We start from the raw sequence: 24,392 nt of genomic DNA, 5'->3' as shown, positions 1-24,392 counted from the left end.
GTAGAGTACCCAGCAAAAACACTTGTGCGTGTTTGTGTGTATATATATATATATATATATATATATATATATATATATATATATATATGTGATTTTTGTTTTACTCCATTGTTGACGTGTGACCTCTGATACCTCATACATTTCTGTGAATTTCTTTCTTAGTGTGTTCATTCATTTTTTTTATTTGGAATGATGTACAGTATGTCAGCTCTAGCTTTAGAGAACTTGTGTTAAACATTCAGGGAACTGTCTGTGGCCATCATTAAAGCTATCCATACATTGTACAATCTAGTTGCATATGTTCTGTACAACCTTCTTTAGAGTTAACAATACCAAGTGTTGCGAGGGCAAAGTAAATTTGTTCACATATAACTATGCCCAGCATAATGCACAATAGTATTCAGTATCACTCTTGCTGAATTTCAGATGAAAATTCATCATGCCTGTAGCTACTATGCCATCCCAAAGAGTTATAGGGGAAAGTCTGAAGGTGCCATGTGGTCCCTGGATCACAAATTGAGCATTGTTGCTGTAAAATATACTCAGGGGATTCAGTAATGAAGGCCCCTTGAATTCCTCTAGGGAAAGGGAGCCTTGACTGATTGCATTACAGTGGGAGTTGATCTAAATCAGGGGTCTCCAAACTATGGCCCTCCAGTTGTTCAGGAACTACAATTTCCATCATGCCTAGTCATAGCTGTGAATGTCAGAGTTTTACAATGGGACGTGTAGTTCTGCAACAGCTGGAGGGTCGTAGTTTGGAGATCCCTGATCTAAATCAAGGAGGTTAAGTGACTTCATTAGAATTGGATGAAGGACACATGGGGATGGGGCGGAGCCCAAACTCTATAAAGTTTACATTGAGACATGCCCCTCTTACAGGAGGAGAGTCACAGAAGAGTTAAGCTCTGATGTTTTGTCACAGTTTTATTTGCTGTTTTGACCTTGCCAGCAATTGACATTGTTGTAATGGACTAAGCCCTCAAGTTAAATTCTGGGGTCTCTTAGACTATGTCAGTTTATGGTTTATGAGTGTTCACAGTATACCTGTGACAGGCATTGGTTATTTATTATGTTCGCAGATAAACAAACTTGCAAAAATCAACCGCTTGCCGACCGCCGCATGTACTTTTATGTCGGCAGAATGGCACGGCTGGGCAAATGGGCGTACCTGTACGTCCCTTTGAATTTGCCACCGTGCCCGCCACAAGCTCCGTGAGTGAGATCGCAGGTCTCGTGGACTCGTCTCTCGGAGAGGAAGAACGGGGAGATGCTAATGTAAACAAGCATCTCCTCGTTCTGCCTGGTGACACTGTCAGTGATCATAGTTCCCTGTGATCAGAAGCTATGATCAGTGATGTGTCACACACAGCCCCCCCCCCCCCCCCCCCCCACACACACACACACACAGTGTATCCCTAGGATACACTTAACCCCTCCCTACTCCCTAGTGGTTAACCCCTTCACTGCCAGTGTAATTTTTACAGTAATCAGTGCAATTTTATAGCACTGATCGCTGTTAAAATAACAATGGTCCCAAAAATGTGTCAAAATTGTCCAATGTGTCTGCCATAATGTCGCAGTCATGATAAAAATAGCAGATCACCAGCCATTACTAGTAAAAAAAAAAAAAATTATTAATAAAAATGCCATAAAACTATCCCCTATTTTGTAGACTCTATAACTTTTGCGCAAACCAATCAATAAACGCTTATTGCATTTTTTTTTACCCAAAATACGTAGAAGAATACGTATCGGCCTAAACTGAGGAGAAAAACTGTTTTTTTTATAATTTTGGGGATATTTATTATAGCAAAAAGTAAAAAATAATTCGTTTTTTTCAAAATTGTCGCTCTATTTTTGTTTATAGCGCAAAAAATAAAAACCACAGAGGTGATCAAATACCACCAAAAAAAAGCTCTATTTGTGGGAAAAAAAGGACGTTAATTTTGTTTTAGAGCCACGTCGCACAACCGCGCAATTTACAGTTAAAGCAACGCAGTGCCGAATTGCACAAAGTGCCCTGGTCTTTGGCCAGCAAAATGGTCCGGGGCTTAAGTGGTTAAAACTGACTCAAAGTTGATGTACAGGGGGTGAGGGGTTGTGTGTTCATTACTTTGTTAATGTTTGCGTTTTAAATTTTTGGCATTGGTTGCCAGGATAAAGGCTGTGTGTGTCTACTCCTAGCATCCAATGAAGCACGTCACACAGAATTGACAGTGGGTGGAACTGTAAAAGACTAGTTCCTCTTCAGATTAGCTTTGCCTGTGATTGACAGCAGATGGCAGTGGACAGATCCATAGCCACAATTCAGTTTAATAGTGGCTTTAGAATCTGCCCACTGCCATCCTCTGTCAATCTTAACCGCTTGTCGACCGTCTCACGCTGATATACGTCGGCAGAAGGGCACGTACAGGCAGATTAACGTACCTGTACGTTGCCCTTTAAGAAGCGGTTTGCTGGCGCACGGGCACGCCCACCACGCCCTCCATGAGTGTGATCATGGATCCCGCGGACTTGATGTCCGTGGGCATACCCGCGATCGTCTCAAGGAGAGGAAGAATGGGAAAATGCATGTTTACATCAGCATTTCCCCGTTCTTCTGACTAGTGACACTAATGCCCTGTACACACGGTCGGATTTTCCGACTGAAAAAGTGCGATCGGATTGTGTTGTCGGAAATTCTGACCGTGTGTGGGCTCCATCAGACTTTTTCCGTCAGAATTTCCGACACACAAAGTTTGAGAGCAGGCTATAACATTTTCCGACAACAAAATCCGATCGGTTAAATTCCGATCGTGTGTACACAAATCCGACGCACAAAGTGCCACGCATGCTCAGAATAAAATAAGCTATTGGCTACTGCCCCATTTATAGTCCCGACGTACGCGTTTTACGTCACCGTGTTAAGAACGATCAGATTTTCCGACAACTTTGTGCGACCGTGTGTATGCAAGACAAGTTTGAGCCAACATCCGTCGGAAAAATCCATGGATTTTGTTGTCGGAATGTCCGATAAATGATCGTGTGTACAGGGCATAACACTGATCACTGCTCCCTGTAATCTTGTCACACATAGGGCCTCCCCCCCCACAGTTAGAATCACTCCCTAGGACACACCTAACCACTACAGTGCCACCTAATGGTTAACCCCTTCACTGCCAGTCACATTTACACAATAATCAATGCCTTTTTAATTGCACTAATCGCTGTATAAATGTGAATGGTCCCAAAATTGCGCCAAAAGTGTCCGATCTGTCCGCCATAAAGTCACAGTCATGATAAAAATCGCTGATCGCCGCCATTACTAGTAAAAAAAAAAAATATTAATAAAAATGCCATAAAACTATCCTCTATTTTGTAGATGCTATAACTTTTACGCAAACCAATCAATAAATGCTTATTGCGATTTTTTTTTTTTACCAAAAAATATGTAGAAGAATACATATCGGCCTAAACTGAGGAAAAAAAATTTTTATATATTTTTGGGGGATATTTATTATAGCAAAAAGTAAAAAATAATGCATTTTTTCAAAATTGTCGCTATTTTTTTGTTTATAGCGCAAAAAATTAAAGCCACAAAAAGTGATCAAATACCACCAAAAGAAAGCTCTATTTGTGGGGAAAAAAGGGCGTCAATTTTGTTTGGGAGCCACGTCGCACAACCACGCCATTGTCAGTTAAAGCGACCTAGTGCCGAATCGCAAAAACTGCTCTGGTCTTTGGGCAGCCAAATGGTCCGGGGCTTAAGTGGTTAAGCAAGATGGGCCGGATGGGGAAATTATCTCAGAATTTCCCATCAGGCTCCACCCACCCAATAACTCACATTCGCAGCTGCTGCACCTGGTTGGTGGGCGAAGCCGGTTAGGAAACTGGGAGATTAGTTCTCCATCAGGTTCGTCATGCCTGTGAATGATAGTACACAGCAGGGGGTGGATCCTAAAGGTGCTCTTGGACTGAATAGCACCCATGGATCAAGTTGACAAGTTGATGTACCTGTCCCTGACAGGTCAGGTACATGAATTGGGCCAAAACATAATTCTAAAAGGTGTCTACAACACTATTTTTTAATTCCCCAGACTGTGCCTAGAAGAGACAAATCGATTATGTTGCCTATAGAAAACACTGAGAGCCCAGCTATGGTTTCTCTACTATAATTTAGATAATGAAAGCCATTTTCATTAGTAGAATGTAAGTAGAATATTAAACTATACTAATTGATTTCCTTTGATCACATAGGGGCAACACAGTGATTATTTTCATATGGACCCCCTAAGAGGGATAATTGTACTGGCCAAACCATTGGAATTCAACACAATTAACAAATACGCTCTGATTGCTAAAGCTATGGTAAGGCAGCTAACGCAATAATACTGTCATAGAGCTTATTGTATATTTACCTTTAGGGATCCATTCATATGTAGTGGAGTCCTGTTTTGTCAAGTTTTTGGGCAAAGAGATCACACAAATACTTAGAAGTATAACATTTATTAATGTTACTAAAAGTAATGACAGATACAGATAAAGATAAAGAAAATATGACAAGAATACTTAACAAAAGATGGCGTTTTGCCGTGGAGTCCCCCTGCACATGCAGCATGGCCAGACTCCTTGGCGAAACAGCATCTTTACTTAAAGAGCAAGTAAACTCTGCTTTATTTTTATTTTTTTAGAATATTATCATAGAACAAAGTATTAACATGGCTTGCACATTGTAATCTTAGTAAAAGGCGCTTTGCAATTACCTTTTTGAAGTTTTATAAATTATATCCTCTTCCGGATATGGGCTGCGCCATATTAGGTATGGATTTCTGTCTCTGCTCTGGACGTAATTTCCGCCCTTCCTCTCAGTATAACAACAGCTGCAGATGCTTTCTTGTATGAACTGAGATACGAGATTCACTGGTTCACCCCCCCCTGTGTGACGTCACACAGTCACAAGGGGGAGAATCAGGAAGCTGAGGAAGGCAGAGTATCGCGATCCTTGCTAGCTGTGCCGTTTTCAGGGGAAATGACAGACCTGGCATGCTGTTACAGAAACGGCACACATAGCATGCCGTGACTCAAACGCTGAACTGAGCATGCGCCCGTAACATCATAAAGGATTGCATGACGGATTGTCACAAGATTATTATAAGTCAGCTTTCACAGGCAGTGATCAGTAGCATTAGCAATGAAGATTACAATGAGCTAAAGTTTAACTAGAGAGTTTACAAGCACTTTAAGTATTCTTGTTATATTTTCTTTATCATTATCTGTATATGTCATTACTTTTAATAAATGATATACTTTTACAGTGTCTTGCAAAAGTATTCACCCCCTTGGCATTTTTCGTGTTTTGTTGCCTCACAACCTGGAATTAACATGGATTGTTTGAGGATTTGCATCATTTCATTTACAGAACATGCCCACAACTTTGAAGATTTTTTTGTTGTTGTTGTTATTGTGAAGCAAACAACAAATAGGACAAAATAACAGAAAAAGTCAATGTGCATAACTATTCACCCCCCTAAAGTCAATACTTTGTAGAGCCACCTTTTGCGGCTATCACAGCTCCAAGTCACTTTGGATAAGTCTCTATGAGCTTGCCACATCTTACCACTGGGAATTTTGCCCATTCCTCCTTGCAAAACTGCTCCAGCTCCTTCAAGTTGGGTGGTGTGCACTTGTGAACAGCAATCTTTAAGTCTAACCACAGATTTTCTATTGGACTGAGGTCTGGGATTTGACTAGGCCATTCCAACACATTTATATGTTTCCCCTTAAACCACTCAAGTGTTGCTTTAGCAGTGTGTTTTGGGTCATTGTCCTGCTGGAAGGTGAACCTCCGTCCTAGCCTCAAATCACACACAAAGTGGTAATGGTTTTGCTCAAGAATATCCCTGTATTTAGCACCATCCATCTTTCCCTCAACTCTGACCAGTTTCCCAGTCCCGACTGCTGAAAAACATCCCCACAGCATGATGCTGCCACCACCATGTTTTGCTGTGGGGATGGTGTTCTTTGGGTGATGTGATGTGTTGGGTTTGCGCCAGACATAGCGTTTTCTTTGATGGCCAAAAAGTTCAATTTTAGTCTCATCAGACCAGAGCACCTTCCTCCATACATTTTGGGAGTCTCCCACATGCCATTTCACAAACTCAAAACGTGCCATTTTGTTTTTTGCTGAAAGTAATGGCTTTCTTCTGGCCACTCTGCCATAAAGCCCAACTCTATGGAGCGTACGGCTTAATGTCGTCCTATGTACAGATACTCTAGTCTGTGCTGTGGAACTCTGCAGCTCCTTCAGGGTTACCTTAGGTCTCTGTGCTGCCTCTCTGATTAATGCCCTCCTTGCCCGGTCCGTGAGTTTTGGTGTGCGGCCGTCTCTTGGCAGGTTTGCTGTTGTGCCATGTTCTTTCCATTTGGTTATGATAGATTTGATGGTGCTCCTAGGGATCATCAAATATTTGGATGTTTTTTCATAATGTAACCCTGACTTGTACTTCTCAACAACATTGTCCCTTACTTGTTTGGATAGTTCCTTGGTCTTCATGGCAGTGTTTGGTTAGTGGTGCCTCTTGCTTTGGTGTTGCAGCCTCTGGGGCCTTTCAAAAAGTTGTGTATATGTAATGACAGATCATGTGACACTTAGATTGCACACAGGTGGACATCATTTCACTATTTATGTGACTTCTGAAGGTAATTGGTTGCACCAGAGCTTTTTATGGGCTTCATAACAAAGGGGGTGAATACATGAGCACATGCCAATTATCATTTTTTTATTTCTGAAAAATAGTTTTATGTATATATTTTTCTAATTTTACTTCACCAACATAGACAATTGTGTTCTGATCCATCAAATATAATTCAGATTAAAAAAACATTGAACTAAAGGCTGTAATGTAACAAAATAGGTAAAAAGCCAAGGGGGGTGAATACTTTTGCAAGGCACTGTAAGTATTTGTGTGATCTCTCTTTGCATATATTGAACACAACCCCAAAAACTTGACAAAATAAGTCCTCTCAGCAAGGAATCCACTCCGAACAGAACAGATGTTAAGTTTCTTAAGTTTCTTATGAATCTTAAGTTTTTAGTCCATTTTTCACTACCTAACAATTTTGTATGAATTTTTGAATGCAATATGCACGTTTGTATATAGGTGTGGAGGTTTAAGTTATCTTATATATGAGCACCGTAACACAGGCTCTTTGGATCATTTTGCACCAAAAAATCCCCCTTTCTGCTATACTTTGTTATTAAAGGGGACAGGTAGTGTCACGTATTATCACACATAATTTGATCTCAGTTCACATCACTTAGTGGTCTAACTAGCACTTGCACTTTTAACTGTTAGTCATCACTGGAGGTCACTCTCCAGGTGTCACGTACCTGGTAGGTGGAGCCTGGAATGCAGAGAACGGCCTCTCGTATGCCTCTGACTTAAGAACCCCTGAAGGTGTGAACAGGGACTCGAAAGTACAGAGGGGCACAAGTGCCTGACTGGAACACTGAAGAAGAAGGCAGGATAATGTAGTCAGCAGGGAGGTGCACCGTAGTCCTGTAGCAGGTTGCAGACAGCAGGGAGGTGCACTGTAGTACTGTAGCAGGGTGCAGGTAACAGGGAGGTGCACTGTAGTCCCGTAGCCGGATGAAGACAGCAGGGAGGTGCACTGTAGTCCTGTAGCAGGTTGCAGACAGCAGGGAGGTGCACTGTAGTACTGTAGCAGGATGCGGATAGCAGGGAGGTGCACTGTAGTCCTGTAGCAGGTTGCAGACAGCAGGGAGGTGCACTGTAGTACTGTAGCAGGATGCAGATAGCAGGGAGGTGCACCGTAGTCCTGTAGCAGGTTGCAGACAGTAGGGAGGTGCACTGTAGTACTGTAGCAGGATGCGGATAGCAGGGAGGTGCACTGTAGTACTGTAGCAGGATGCAGATAGCAGGGAGGTGCACTGTAGTCCTGTAGCAGGTTGCAGACAGCAGGGAGGTGCAGACAAGCCGGGTCAAGGAACTGGCGGGCAGATCAGGTACAGAAGGGCAAACCAAGAGAATAGTCAGAGTCCAAGCCAAGATCGGGGCGGGCAGCAAGCAGGTAAGTCAGGAACAAGCAAGTAAGTACTGGATACAGGAAAACTGGTAACAAGGTAGCAGGGGTCTCAGGAAACGCTGTAGACCGGACAGCAAGGCAGCATTGGAACAGTCTTCTTTAAATAGCCTATCTTTGGCGCCAAGTGGCGCTATTGCGCATGCGCGTACGCCCATTAGCACTATTGACGCTATTGCGCATGCGCGTACGTTTGTTAGCGCCATTAGCGCAATTGGCGCTATTGCGCGCGCACGAGCGCCGGATGGCGCTTCTATGCACAGGCATTCGTTTAACCCTCAATCTGCTGGGATAACTGCAAGAGGGCTTTTCCTGACACCAGGTGACAGACAGCGCCTCCCACCCCTGCTCATATACATATATAAATCAGGGAGAATGAAAACTCCTTCTACAAGCTCTAACCTGACACCGATAAGAGTCACAAGACTACTCTAACTGCTGATGAGAAAAGGTATTTAGCAGTTTATATTTACTAAAATAATTGCATTTCCATGTACCGTATACTGTGGGAGGCCAGATATAGTGAATGCAGGGTCCTGGGTTTAGTAACATTTTAAGTAATTTCTGAGCAGGTGTTGTCTATGCATTTGCCAGTTTTATTTTCAGTTTGTCTGAAGTGTACCTTTAAATTCTAACTGATTTATTTTAACTGTGTTTGTTGAGCTCAAACATCTGTGCACTCGTCTAAAAGTACACAAGTGTAGCACCTCCTAGTGTAGGATGCTAGGCAAATTTAGTTTTTGGGTCCTTTGGTAGTCAAGGAAGGACTGGTTGCTTGTTCTGGTCTGTTTAGGGTTTCACAGGCTGGGAGTTTGCTTTCAGAGCTTAGGGCAGGAGATTCATATAACCAACCTAAATGATTATCATGCTGCAGCTAATCCCTGGAGAGGAGAGTCCTGAAGGGGGCTGGAAAGGTGATAAATAATCTGGAGAGCTGGGTTCTCTATCCTCATGCGGGTACCAAGGCCTGAGGGCTGCTCTCCTTAGGCATCCCATGGAATGTGTAGCTGTTCTAGAGGCCTCAGTGGTGTCAGGGCTGAGGGCCTTTTCCTCCTAGAATTTGGGTGCAGGGCCATACCACAAGGGAACTGGTCTGGAAAAGGACTGTTTCACTGACTGGACCATGTCCGGTGAAAGCTGGAAGGTGGCAGCTGTCCTGGGAATTGGTAAGTAAAGACCCTAAATAACCAAAACTGTGCCACGCACCTATTCTAATAATTCAGTAGTGATACTGTCACTTTAAATCATAAACATGCATCAAAACTGTGTTGAAATACCGTGACATTAAAATATCAAAAAAATTATATACATAAACAGAAAAATTCAAGTCCTTCTACTGTGTTGCGAAATCATCAACTATTTTTAAATATTGAGTCCATCCAAAAGACAGATGCTACAGTCCTTGTTGTATAGTAACCAGCAGAGTGTAGATTTATAATCGTGATATTCTACAGATTCAATCATTTGATAAAACTTTCAATCTTTTATTGAAAAGGGAATGTCGATACACAGGATTCTATGAGTGCACCAGACTGTTAAAAGCGTGCATCCAAATCCTATAACAGTACTGTATTCCCAGGTTCATTTCACCACATTTCCTCATTTTCACAACACTCCCTGACGTCAGCCGGTCCCTCCCCTACGTGTTACGCCTTAGGTCACGTGGCTTCCTCAGGGGGATATCCCTGCAAACGTGATTGTATCTGCTGTACATTAGTTTTTTTAATAAAAGATTAAATGTTTTTTAAAAGATGAATTACTATGTATAGTCTCTTTTCATGGTGGATTGACTGAGAGGAGGTAAAGCGGAGGAGAGGAGATAAAAGCTGGGAGGTGTCTATATCATTGGATCAACAATATCCCCAGTGATGGGAAAAAGGCGCATAGTGACCATTTATTGGTCATATCCTGCAGGTGAGGGCACATCTGGTGGAGGAAGGTCACAATTGCATGCTGGTGATAAGTTACACAAAGCAGTGGTAATCTGTAGAAGATCACAATTATAAATCTACACTCTGCTGATTACTATACAACAAAGACTGAAGCACTTGTCTTTTGGATGGACTCCATATTTAAAAATAGTTGATGATTTTGCAACACAGTAGAAGGGCTTGAATTTTTCTGTTTATGTATATCAGTTTTTAAATATTTTAATGTCATGGTATTTCATCACAGTTTTGGTTATTGTTTATGATTTAAACTGACAGTATCACTACTGAATTGTTGGCGTAGGAGCGCAGCACCATTTTCAGTTTTGGTTATTTAACATATACATATTTATGAGAGAGTGTTTGGTGTGAGCGATCCAAATAATATTAAGACATTGTTTTCTATATGATATTTTTTTAACATAGCAGCGCGCAAGTATACATATTGTTTTGAAGTAAAGACCCTAAATTGACATCTGTGACTGTGCAGTGTTCTGGGAATCGCATTGGCTACCAGTGGTTGTGCATGGATGCAAGGTAACCACATGCCAAAGAGACTTGACTCATGATCCTTAGCTGTGAGATCCTAGACTGTTTAGAAAGTTACCTCATGATCTTCAGCTGCGAGGGCTTAGACTTTCCAACATTCACGTTCACGTAAAGAGAAGACTGTCCTCTTGTTAATGTTACTGAGCGTTTTGGAGTACCCCATGCCCTAACCCCTCCCATATTTAAAGTTACCTCAAGCGATCCTCTAGAGTAGACTGTTCTTTTAGGGAAAATCTGATTTTTCTAGTGGCCCCTGTGGTGTTAGCACTACACAAGTATAAAACAGTACCAATGTACCAATGAGTATGTAGAATGATTTATATATATATATATATATATATATATATATATATATATATTCTATTATTTGCAAATATAGAAAATCACCATTTCTGAAAAGTGATCTGCTGTAGATCAATTTTCAGAGGGTGGTAGAGCAGCGGCTGCTAAGAATTCAGGAAGCAATCCCGTCGTAAACACAATGACTTTATTGGGTGAGTTTTGACAGACTCCTGTTAAATTCTGCAAGCCAAGTTAAAATTGTTGTGAAGCAAAGTGTCACAAGCTGCACCATGCGTACAGCCCCATACCACTGGAATTTAGGTGAGTGGTCGGGGGGGTGAGGGGCCACATAAAACGACTTGTTTTTACCACTCCATGGCTGCCCTTGTGAAAGGAGCCTTAGAAGCTTCTTACATATGTTCCTTGTTCATCTTGGTATACCTCATCAATGCTATGTATATATATTTGATTAAGTTTCAACATCAATGTGTTGATCTATATATTCTTTATATGTATCCCTTTATAATCAATCTTTATTAAAACATTTTAAATAGGATAAAAAAGGCTATTCTAGCACAGTTCCGGTTCATATAGACATAAAAGATGTGGACACTATGAATCCTCATTTTATTTACCCTCTATATGAAGCATCAGTTCCTGAAAACCATGTAAGTAAACTACTCTACGTTATGCTATTACACCTTGCCTGGTAAATATGTTAATGGAGTAGGCTTAGTTATACAGTGGGGACGGAAAGCATTCAGACCCCCTTAAATTTTCACTCTTTGTTATATTGCAGCCATTTGCTAAAATCATTTAAGTTCATTTTTTTTCCCTCATTAATGTACACACAGCACCCCATATTGACAGAAAAACACAGAATTGTTGACATTTTTGCAGATTTATTAAAAAAGAAAAACTGAAATATCACATGGTCCTAAGTATTCAGACCCTTTGCTGTGACACTCATATATTTAACTCAGGTGCTGTCCATTTCTTCTGATCATCCTTGAGATGGTTCTACACCTTCATTTGGGTCCAGCTGTGTTTGATTATACTGATTGGACTTGATTAGGAAAGCCATACACCTGTCTGTATAAGACCTTACTGCTCACAGTGCATGTCAGAGAAAATGAGAATCATGAGGTCAAAGGAACTGCCTGAAGAGCTCAGAGACAGAATTGTGGCAAGGCACAGATCTGGCCATGGTTACAAAAAAAATTCTGCTGCACTTAAGGTTCCTAAGAGCACAGTGGCCTCCATAATCCTTAAATGGAAGACGTTTGGGACGACCAGAACCCTTCCTAGAGCTGGCCTTCTGGCCAAACTGAGCTATCGGGGGAGAAGAGCCTTGGTGAGAGAGGTAAAGAAGAACCCAAAGATCACTGTGACTGAGCTTCAGAGATGCAGTCGGGAGATGGGAGACAGTTGTAGAAAGTCAACCATCACTGCAGCCCTCCACCAGTCGGGGCTCTATGGCAGAGTGCCGGACAGAAGCCTCTCCTCAGTGCAAGACACATGAAAGCCTGCATGGAGTTTGCTAAAAAAACATCTGAAGGACTCCAAGATGGTGAGAAATAAGATTCTCTGGTCTGATGAGACCAAGATAGAACTGTTTGGCCTTAATTCTAAGCGGTATGTGTGGAGAAAACTAGGCACTGCTCATCACCTGTCCAATACAGTCCCAACAGTGAAGCATGGTGGTGGCAGCATCATGCTGTGGGGGTGTTTTTCAGCTGCAGGGACAGGACGACTGGTTGCAATCAAGGGAAAGATGAATGCGGCCAAGTACAGGGATATCCTGGACAAAAACCTTCTCCAGAGTGCTCAGGACCTAAGACTTGGCTGAAGGTTTACCTTCCAACAAGACAATGACCCTAAGCACACAGCTAAAATAACAAAGGAGTGGCTTCACAACAACTCCGTGACTGTTCTTGAATGGCCCAGCCAGAGCCCTGACTTAAACCCAATTGAACATCTCTGGAGAGACCTAAAAATGGCTTTCCACCAACTTTTACCACTCAACCTGACAGAACTGGAGAGGATCTGCAAGGAGGAATGGCAGAGGATCCCCAAATCCAGGTGTGAAAAACTTGTTGCATCTTTCTCAAAAAGACTCATGGCTGTATTAGATCAAAAGGGTGCTTCTACTAAATACTGAGCAAAGGGTCTGAATACTTAGGACCATGTGATATTTCAGTTTTTCTTTTTTTAATAAATCTGCAAAAATGTCAACAATTCTGTGTTTTTCTGTCAATATGGGGTGCTGTGTGTACATTAATGAGGAAAAAAATGAACTTAAATGATTTTAGCAAATGGCTGCAATATAACAAAGAGTGAAAAATTTAAGGGGGTCTGAATACTTTCCGTCCCCACTGTATAACAATAGTATGAGATGTACCTATTTCACATGTTTATGATTATTCTTGGACCCCAAAGAGATGCATATTACTGGCAATGGGCGGGAATGTGGTGTAGTGTGACCAGGGTTGTGTTGGATAAAGGAATCAAAACTAATACAGGTTTAATGGTTGTTTCTATGTATTGGTATATACTGACATAATGGTTTAACATTTTATTCCAGAAGGGTAAATTATCTACCCATCCCAAGGAAATAAAAGCTATGGATGGTGATATCGGCATTAATGAAACAGTGACTTACAGTATCAGTAATGGTAAGCTATGCCAATAGATTTCCTGTAAAGCTCTATGTTACAGCCAGAAGCCAGAACAAAGATTACATTGATACAAGTATATGTGACAGCAGGTACCAAACATGCAATAGTTGCAAACATTTGTAAAGGAGAAGCACCTTGAAGGGGCCAAGATGTAAAATGCAGCACATGGCCCCACTGTATGTAGGAATGTAGCCACACTCTCTTGCTTGCTCCTAAGATGGACTGGGACTATGTACTATGGACTACGGAGCATGTAATCAAGCACAAGCACAGACACTTTTGCAGTGGTTGTGCTTTTCTTCTTCCTGCAATGTAGGGCCCCTTTCACACCAATGGACTGGCCGGTCTGCTAGTCATTTTATCAGGTGGACCCCTTCGGACCATCCATTGCTCTCTATGGAGCAGCGGATGTCAGCACCTGCCGACATCGGATCCTGTCCACTGAAAACAGACGGATGGGGATCTATTCTCCATACATCGGGCAAATAGGATAAGATGACAGTCGGATGAAAACAGACAGTTGGTCTGTTTCCATCCAACAGCCCATAGAGGACAGCGGGCTGTGTCCGCTCTGCTTCAGCTGAATGGGCGGATACACTGGCGGACTCCATCAGTGTGAAAGGGGCCCAAGTCTAATAATCAGCCAGTTTATTGAAAACAATGCTCTCCAATTTCTTAATAGTCATATACTTGCTAAAAGCAGGAGCAAAGGGATTGCTCCCTCTAGTGGCTATTCAACAAATCTGTATATTTTATATTAACAAAAATATGGAGATTAAATGTGTAAATTGTGAAGTTTCAAAAAAAATGTACTTTAAAGCTAAAATTTAGGTATGATTTTTACTGCAAAGTTACATTGATAGCTTGGCCCAATATAAGAATGCTTATCCCATACCTAACCAATTCCTGTGGAAGCTGCAAATCCTTCTAGTACTACAGTTATAGCAGCAGCTGGACCAATGTAAATTTACAATAGAAATCATACCTAAACTTTAACTTTGTTGAGAAAAAAACACGTCAAGGATTTTAACAAACATTGTTGCAGATCCCTACTTTATTCTTCTCTGAAGGAATAGCTCTTGGTTTGACCATGTCCTGTGCAAAGTGCCTTTTGAATTGGAGAGTCTGGTTCATTATAATCACTTGATACACATTCTGATGAGAAAAGAAGTAGTTTTACAAGTAGTTAACCCTTGGGGAGTATCACCGAAAAGTACATTTTTGTTGCAGAGGATGCCTACTACGTGCATTGTATCTTAGTGTAGACTTCTTCACAGAAGTAGGAAATGAAATTTTTTTAGGAGTTCTGTACACCGTCTGTGTACAGAATGCCTCCAGGTTATCATACTGTATTGAATTTTACAAAAATTACAGTTTCAGATTTAAACAGGCAATTTTTAATAACATTAAATCACAATATGGAGTGTGTAGCAATTGTATATGCTTTACTATTATAAATGCTACAATAATGAAAATACACTATCCATATTCTGAAAGATAAAAAATAATCATAATGTATTCTTGAAATCTTAAACTGTTTCTGTATATGTATGATGAATCTTGGTCATTATGAGAAATATCCGTGATTCTTATTGTGTATTTTTCTATTGCAGTTCACCCTGCTGAGTACAGCACTGCTTTTTTCATTAACACTTTCACTGGAGTTATTTCACTTATCAGAGAATTGGACAGAGAGGCTGTATCATCCATCAGAATGTACATTAAGGTATTTCTTTTTCTTGAGAAAAGTACTTCTGTTTTCTAGTACATCATATATAATATTACAGTGCTTGAAAATATAAACCTCTTAAATAGTATTAACCAATATCTCTTTCTGTTATCTTTGTTAAAACTTTGAGGTACTCGTTGCAGGCGATTTGGTAAACCATATACAACACATTTCTCAAAATACGAACAAAACCATTCTGTTCACTTCCCCCAAGACCTCCTGCAAGCTAGCTCCTTTGTAATTTCTGCTGAACTCCTGGTTCAGATGACCGCATTTCATTTCTTTCTTTGTCGGTCTTTTTTGTTTATAGCGCAAGAAAATAAAAACGCAGAAGTGATCAAATACCACCAAAAAAAAGCTCTATTTCTAGGAAAAAAAAGGACATCAACTTTATTTGGGTACAGCGTTACACGACCATGCAATTGCCAGTTAAAATAACGCAGTGCCGTATCGCAAAAAATGGCCTGGTCATGGGGGGAAGGGTTAAACCTTCCAACGCTGAAGTGATTAAAATCCACTAGATGGCGCCATTGAGAAGTATCTATAAATAGAAGCTGTAGACAAGCAGAGTCACCATTTGCCATGTAGTGGTTACAGCACTTTTAATTTTAAGCACTTTTTTATTTTATACACCCCCCACAAAGCTCTTTCTTATGCCCCGTACACACGGTCGGATTTTCCGATGGAAAATGTGTGATAGGACCTTGTTGTCGGAAATTCCGTCCGTGTGTAGGCTCCATCACACATTTTCCATCGGATTTTCCGACACACAAAGTTTGAGAGCTTGCTATAAAATTTTCAGACAACAAAATCCGTTGTCGGAATTTCCGATCGTGTGTACACAAATCCGACGCACAAAGTGGCACGCATGCTCAGAATAAATAAAGAGATGAAAGCTATTGGCTACTGCCCCGTTTATAGTCCTGACGTACGTGTTTTACGTCACCGCGTTCAGAACGATCGGATTTTCCGACAACTTTGTGTGACCGTGTGTATGCAAGACAAGTTTAAGCCTACATCCGTCGGAAAAAATCCTAGGATTTTGTTGTCGGAATGTCCGATCAATGTCCGACCGTGTGTACGGGGCATTAGAGTGAAACATGTAGGGTTATTTGCTTTTCTTAGTGAGTTTGGGTGCACTATCACGTTTAGATATAGTATTTTGGTTGGTGGGGAGGGGTTTTATTTCTAAGTTGCTCTTATATCTCTTAGTTATCAGTGGCCAGGAGTCAGTATTTTATTGCAGTCAGGACGTTTTTTTAAGTCCAGGAAGAATGGAAGTAAGAGATTGAATTTAGGAGCATAGAGTAGGGTGATTTCTATCAGTTGATTAGAACCCCTATGCTTCATTTTTGTACTTCCTTTAGTTCAAGGGTAGGCAACCTCGGCCCTCCAGCTGTGGTGAAACTACAAGTCCCAGGAGACATTGCAAGACCCTAATAATCACAGGCATTTCCTAGAGGCAGAGGCATGATGGTATCTGTAGTTTCATCACAGCTGGAGTGCCGAGGTTGCCTACCCGTCCTTTTTAGTTGTTTACTGCAGTATAGACAGAGCCACTAAGAGGAGGTAGAGAGGTATCTCTCCATTTACCCCTTCCTATAAGTAAAAAACACACATCAAACAAATCTACTTTAAATCAGAGTTCCACCCATTTAAAAGTCAGCAGCTACAAAAAGTGTAGCTGCTGACCTTTAATATTTAGACACTCACCTAACCCCCGGTCCAGTGATACAGGAACACGAAGCCCCAATCCTCTCCCCTTCCTCTCCGCGGCGCTGGCATTCTAACTGTGGGCGCGGCTGTGGCTTCACAGCTGGGTGCACACTGCGCATGCGTGAGCCGCGTTGCCTGCTGTGAATGGCCGGGCAATCTTCTGGGACCTGTGATGTGTCTCAGAAGATTCGAGGGGGGAGAAGTGATCTTTCTTCCAGCGCCAGGGGAGGAAGTGGGAGCTGGGTGTCTGTAAAAACAGAGTACCTGCTCCCCCCCCAAAAAAAAATGACATGCCAAATGTGGCATGTCAGGAGGCCATTGGCACTTAAAGCGGAAGTTCCATTTTTGGGTGGAACTCCGCTTTAATAAAGTCCTAGTGTATTTTTACTTTTTTACTATTTTGGACCAGTTTTCCTTAGATAATAAAAAAAAAATTAGGAGATATCCATTACCATTGAATGAAATGGTATGAAAGCCCAATTTGTCCTGAAAAAAACAAGGTACTGTATAATCCACCTAGATGCACAGAGTCGTTGTGATGATATGTACTAACACATGTCAAAGTTGCAAAATTGGGCTTCGGCATTAACAACTTCAAGTGTAAATGAGCTCTTACTGTATATAGTTATTCTTGAGACAAATTCATATAGAAATATAGCCATATTGGTGATAAGGAAAAGTAAAAGGGAATAAGACCTCTTCCATGTAGGAGTGAATTGTAGATTGTGTTGCACATGTAATTTCTGTGTTACATCTTTGAGACGATTCTGAGATAAAATTTGTCTTCAAGTTCCTCTGTAACTGATATTTGATAGGTTTCCATTACTCTTCCAACTTCTTCAAATACCTTCAATGTCAGATTTACGCCAGATTCAAATACAACTTACCAACACATGAATCTGTCTCGAGTTCCACCATCTGTCGCACTATGATTAATTAACTCATTTATGAATTCCAAGGATTGCATACACTAAGAAAAAAAGAATTCCAGGTATGGCTGGTTTATATATAGTTACACTGACCAAGCATGGACCATTGTAACTATCTATATGACGTACCTGCCCATTCCCCTGGAAAATGGAAATCACTGAAGTAGACACCCCTACTCCAGTGATCTCCACTTGCTTCCAAGCCCTGTGCCGAGTGTCTGGCCTGATGCCTTGTCAACAAAGGAGGTTGTCCATTGAGCATGGATGGCATTCAGAGAATGCTTGGCTTATTCTGAATGAATGCAAAGCATTATCTGACTTGACGAGGTAGAGATCGTGACATCATCCTCCTCTTCAATTTTATGTTGGTAATACACGAAACAAAATTTGGCCAGTTCAGCAGTGACCAGATGAATTTCGATCAGTGTGTGGCAGTCCCCACTTGACAGAAGTCTATTGACTGATGTTGGGAAGTTGGATATTGGAAAACTTTTTTGATCGGTGTATCCTGCCAGCTATGGGTGCGATGTATCAGCGGGGTGTGGAATTCGTCCATCCACCTCATTGGTGTGGATGGAGGAATTATTTTTTTTCATTTACCCTGCTGCCTGAATGTAGAAAATCTATCCGTGTATGGCCAGTGCTATACTCAAAAAACACACACAGCCACAAAAAACAGTAAACATAAGCTGTAAGCAGATGTCTACCAAATGAGTTATGTAGTCACTCCAAGGTAAAATCAAATCTTGAACATAATGGAGGAGCTGCATTATATAGAATGAGGTGAAATCTCCTCAACAGGAACAGAAATTGAGGTAAAACCCTGACAGAGGCACTAAGTTCACACTGGCATTAAAAGCAGGCATTTGAGGGGCGTTAAAAACACCCCTCAAACGCCTATGTAAATGATACAATGGACAACACACAGTGCTGTTCACATTATCAAAACATGAAGCGTTAGCGTCGCTTCACTTCAAAATTGAATAAAAGGAAAATACTGCGCTGTATCAATGTAACAAAACTGACCAAAAAAAGAGATGATAACTAAACCAATAAGCAGCTGCTAAAGTGATATACACACACCAACAATAAATTTCAATATAGAGCAGCGCTACCCCCCAAAAAATTATAAAATTAATATAGTAAAGATCAGATACAATTCGCTAATTAGTTTAAACATTAATTAAATCAATTGTGATCAAAAACAAGAACTAAAGTCCATCTTCTCGATTCTGCAGTGATAGAAAAGGAAGTGCCACGCATCAACTGATGCTAAAGAAACAGTGTAACTGTGCATCCAAAATTGCTCAGAAAGGTAGTAGTAATAGTCCACAATAGGTGAATTCAACCTCCACCACACCTTCAGTGTTAAGAAGAATGCTCGCTTACCAGATGGCAAGCAATTAAAGCTTGCGGTCTAAGCCCGACCAGGGCCTTTCTCCAGAATCAGGATACAAAGGTCTGAGGGAGAAACCCATCCAGGAGGTCAGCAGGGGATCGCCAGACTCGCCACCCAGAATCGTTCCCAGATCAAATAAGGTGATGATCAGATGTTCCAAAAATATATAAAGGAATCACCATAGCGTAACACGTTTAAAACTAGGTTTATTATAAAAAGAAAGCCACTTACAGTGTGTCGTAGCAATTAAAAGCAGTACAGCCGGCCGGCTTGTGCAAACACCCGTCCCTTCGGACACAAACGCGAGACGTCAGCACGTCAAAATTGAAGCCTCACGTTGAGTCAAGAGGCTCTTGAAACTTTTCAGTGCCTCCCATTCAAGTCTATGGTAACCGCTCTAGTAGGGGTTTGCGGCACGGTTGCGGGGCATTAAAATGATTTTTTTTCCTGTAATGTCACTTACTATTTAAAAATAGGTGTTTGTGGAGCAGTTTTAATGTGTCTAAGAGCCCATTCACACTGAAGCAGTTTTTAGGCGTTTTAGCGCTAGAAATAGTGCCTGTAAAGTGCTTGAAAACTGCCTCCCATGCCGCCCGAGTGTGAAAGACCAAGTGCTTTCACACTGGGGCGGTGCGCTTGCGGGACGTTAGAAAAAGTCCTGCAAGCAGCATCTTTGGGGCGATTTTGGAGCGCTCCCAAAAAGCACCTGCCCATTGCAATGAATGGGCAGCGCTTTCAAAGCACCTGAAAAGCGCCTCGGAAGTGTCGCAACACAGGCATTTTTAACCCCTTCTTTCAGGTTAAAAGCGCCCCGCTAGCGCTTAAACAGCGGTAAAGCGCCGCTAATACGAGCAGTCCTTTACCGCTAACGCATGAGCGGCCCCAGTGTGAAAGGGATCTTAACACTTATCAAACGCTTCAAAACTCATAGTGCATTTGGGGAGTGTTTTAAACACTTCATTAACGTTTGTGAAACGCCAGTCTTAATGCCCATACTAAAGCTCATTGATGCCAGTCTAAAACCCATACTAACGCTGTGCTAGGAGCGTTTGCTAAGTGTTAAAAATTTAGTCAAGTGTGAACAAGCTCTTACTCTTCCCTGCTCAAAATGAAATGAAATGATTGGCTGGAGTTGGGCTGTAATGCGTCTAGCGTTTGGCAACTGTTAATCACTGGTGGAGCAGGAAAAGGAAGTAAAAAGAGGTCTGGTTATGACAGAAGAGACACGTCCTTTTATGAATCTATAGAATGTATAGAAGATAAAGCATGAGATATGGGACCGTAGGCAACATGCAAAAAACAACCAACAAACATGCATATGAGAAATAAAAACACCATACCATATATATTTTTTTTTTAATTGGATAAAATTTTGGCCACGGACCGGTTTATTGGTTTTAATAAATACATAAATAAATATTTTAAATAAATACAACTTATTTCATCAATTAAATTCATCAACCAAATACTGATAAATTAAACCACTCTCATCTCAGCCACTGAGACTCAAGCTGACTCAAACTTTAATTCAACATTTCCTTACAAATCCCAAACGGGAGGGGTGACACCACCAGACCTCCTGTCCACACCAACCCAACCCGCGGCCATCTCAATGCATGTTTGAAGGTCACAATTAAAAATATCTAAACCAACGTCTGATAGGTGCACTCAATCATGCCTATAAATACCTGTAATACCTCCTTCCAGCTCAAAATGGCGAAAAGAAAATCCCAATTCCGGAACTAAAAATTTTTCCAAAGCTTTATTGATTCTCTTACGAACCTTTTCAAGTGGCTTGATAGTGACCGACTGTAACCAACGTAACCTTGGGACAATTTCGGAAAATACTAGTACTGTATTAGGAGAATTTAAGTGAAGAAAGCAAAAAGTATCCTTCATGCTTGAAATTAAATCATATGTTTTTAATTTCCCTTTGTCATTTCCTCCTAGGTGGACTATTAGGATATTAGGAGGAGGGGAGCTGGCATAAAGCCTACCTAATTCAAAAATTAAATCACACCAAACCATACCCCTAAGTCCATACCAATTAATGCAGAATAAAGATGGATCCAAGCTCAGATTCTTCGAGTAAATCCTATTTGCTGTTCTTTTCTGTGCCCAGAATATATATGAGTGGCCCACAATCCATACCATAATCCGGGTACCTGAAACCAAAATTTATGTTAATAAGGACGAATATAAAGTTTATATGACTCTGAACGCCATCTACCTATTCTCTTAATTTCACTTCCTTCTAAACCGATCTGAGCAGCTTCCGCAGCCGCACCGATGCGAAAATAATGGGTAGTTATCCTTACATGTCCTAGCTTTAAATAACACATACATTGTTTTAAAACCATTGAGAATTGATAACTCGTTAACAGTGAACCCAACGCTGTATCCTGGCCTAGGCCAACAAGGCCCAGGCCTAGGGCAGCACTTTGCAGGGGGGCAGCACAGAAAGAGTCCCCTACACTAGTGTAGCGCCAGTCTTATGGAGTGGACTGGGCTGAGGGGCAAATTAGTCTAGCGCCCCCATAAAGCAGCCTCACTGCTTCCGGTATGCGGGCGGCTGGCATTCTGCAACTGTGTGGGGGGGCGCCGCTTCTAATTTTGACTGTCCTCTCATCCTGGACCACAAACCTTCCTCACTGTGCTGTATGTTTTCTGCTGCACCATTGGCATGGTTATATCTTCTTAGTCCTCTCCATAAAATTATCAGAAATTTGTCCTTAAAGTAGAACTATAGGCCACACTTTTTTTTCATTTTGGATAGAGTAAGGGAAGGTTATAACCCCTGTCAGTTTGTTTTTTACCATTCCTGTCCCATTGCAGATATTTCCCTTCACTTCCTGCCCCATAGCCAAACAGGAAGTGAGAGGAAATCTATGCAAATTAAGGGAATCCATTGCCCCCCCCAGGCCCTCAGAACTAGTGTCCCCACTCGAAAATTTCAGCAATAAACAGCAAGGGGTGTGACCTTGACAGGAAGGGGTGGGTCATATTTTAATTAGGGGGTGCATGAGTTTAGTCAGGCCTAGGGCAGCACAAAGCCTAATTACACTACTGGGTGAACCATTATTATGTATAAATAACACACTTTGAAAATTTGGCCTAATCTTCAAATAAGCCTTCAATGCCCTTACCGGGCATATATCAGTTTCCGCACACTCCTGCAAAGTTACCCAAGACCCCAAACCTAAAGAGTTTGACTTACTGAATGGAAGAAAAATCCGTAAGCTATTGCCAAATATATTAACATTGGAAAATAAAATACCAGACTTTTTCTTTTTTGAAGGCGGCAATAATTCTGAGATTCTAAATGCCGCAAAAAACGCCAATGTAAAAACTGAATTAAACAGAACAGATGCAAAAATAGAATAACTTACCCAAGGAGTAACCTTACACAATTTAGATAATAATTCCGGTGTGACAGGACATCTATCATCTTTATAAACTCTACTTCTTTTGTACCCTTTTAAAACCTGTCTGACTGAAAAGAAACTTTTACATGCTGGAAATCCATGAAGTTTCAAGAAAACACCTGATACCACTTTGTTAACATGCGACCAAGAATGACCTTCTCCTAATAACGAATGAAGGAAAAGTAATACCAAACTTTCTGAGAATGCAGACATATCCGTGTTTAAAGATGACAAAAAAGTGGACCATAATAACCACAAAGCTGTATAATTTTTCCAAGTGGAAATAGCCACTGAGTTTTGAATGTTCCTATAAATTAAATTAGATCCCATAAATGGGATGGGCAACGCACCCCTGCAACATCCGCTTATGGCATTAACAAGAAAAACCGGTCCATCTGTTGACGAGAGAGAGAATCGGCAATTATAGTACACTTACCTCTAATATACTTTGCCGTGATCCAGACGTTCCATTTTAGGCACAGAAAAACCGAATGCCGCAAGAAAACCACAACTTGAGGAGATTTTGCAGATAGGCAATTCACTGCAAAAGCTACCCCTTGATTATCAGTGCCAACCACAATCCTTCTATTTGCAAAATACTCACCCCATATTTCTAAAGCTACAATAACCGGGAACAATTCTAGTAAAACAATATTTTTACAAAAACCCCTACTTACCCACCTGGAAGGCCAGACCGAAAAACACCAGTGAGTTTTCCAAATAACTCCGAAGCCTATAGAACCAGCTGCATCTGTGGCTAGACAAAATTCTGAATCTACAATGAAATCCTGTTGCCATAAAGTCTTACCATTGAATGTCTCAAGAAAATTTAGCCATACTAAAAGATCTGCCTTCATCTCGGAATTCACCCTAACATAATGATGGATTTTTTAAACCTGAAATTGAGCCATATAGCCTCCTAGAAAAAACCCTACCCATCGGCAGGACTCTCGCTGCAAAGGCTAACTGACCCAATAATGATTGTATTTCTCTTAATATAACTTTTTTCCTTCTGATGAATTTTAACAAAACTTGAGTCAACCTATATACCTTATCGTTAGGGAGACTAAATTCCATTTCTACAGTATTCAAACATATACCAAGAAATTCAATGTTAGTTGTTGGAAAAACCGTTTTTTTCTTCTGCCAAGGGGATGCCGAAAAATTACACACTAAAAAGAAAAACTGAGGGGCGTGGCCTGAGCAGAGCATGTGAGCGGTCGCACTACACAGAGCTCCCGCTGTTAATCCTTCTATGATCCTCATCCCGCTACCGATCCGGACCCTTACCTCCCACATCTGCCGGCTGATACACTCGCGGCTCCCGCGGTGCTTACCCTGAGCTGCACGGACCCCATGAAGCCCCGCAAGGGGGATAAAGAAGCCGCGATCGGGACAGACATGGAGATCCAAGATGGCGCCGACCCTCCTCAGGCACAGAGGACAGCGCGTGGCTCCACCAAACAGCAAGAGGGCAGCGGTAAGTCCAACACCGCCCAAAAACATCAGGGGAAAGAACAGCCTTAGGGACATGTTATACTACACACAGAAATTACAAGGGGTAGGCTTTCAAACCCCCCAGCAACACAGGCCCTTCCTCATGATACTAACAGAGGACACAGCCCTCCAGCATTAGATGACACAGTGCCACTGGAATCCTCTCTGATCTCTA

At 41.4% G+C, this 24,392-nt stretch overlaps 1 protein-coding gene across 1 annotated transcript in view; it reads left to right on the top strand.

Annotated features, from left to right (window-relative positions):
• The window catches only part of LOC141141289 (protocadherin-11 X-linked-like), a 68,953-nt gene that overhangs the window by 19,834 nt on the left and 24,727 nt on the right, over window positions 1–24,392 (top strand). Inside the window, exons 6-9 of the mRNA XM_073628964.1 lie at window positions 4,240–4,350; window positions 11,399–11,512; window positions 13,429–13,519; window positions 15,136–15,248. Of these exons, the coding sequence (XP_073485065.1) occupies window positions 4,240–4,350; window positions 11,399–11,512; window positions 13,429–13,519; window positions 15,136–15,248 (429 nt within the window). The remainder of the gene's footprint in view (window positions 1–4,239; window positions 4,351–11,398; window positions 11,513–13,428; window positions 13,520–15,135; window positions 15,249–24,392) is intronic.

This window comes from Aquarana catesbeiana, linkage group LG04, assembly GCF_042186555.1.
Source record: "Aquarana catesbeiana isolate 2022-GZ linkage group LG04, ASM4218655v1, whole genome shotgun sequence".
Classification (NCBI taxonomy): domain Eukaryota; kingdom Metazoa; phylum Chordata; class Amphibia; order Anura; family Ranidae; genus Aquarana; species Aquarana catesbeiana.
This window is presented reverse-complemented; position numbering and strand designations above follow the sequence as displayed.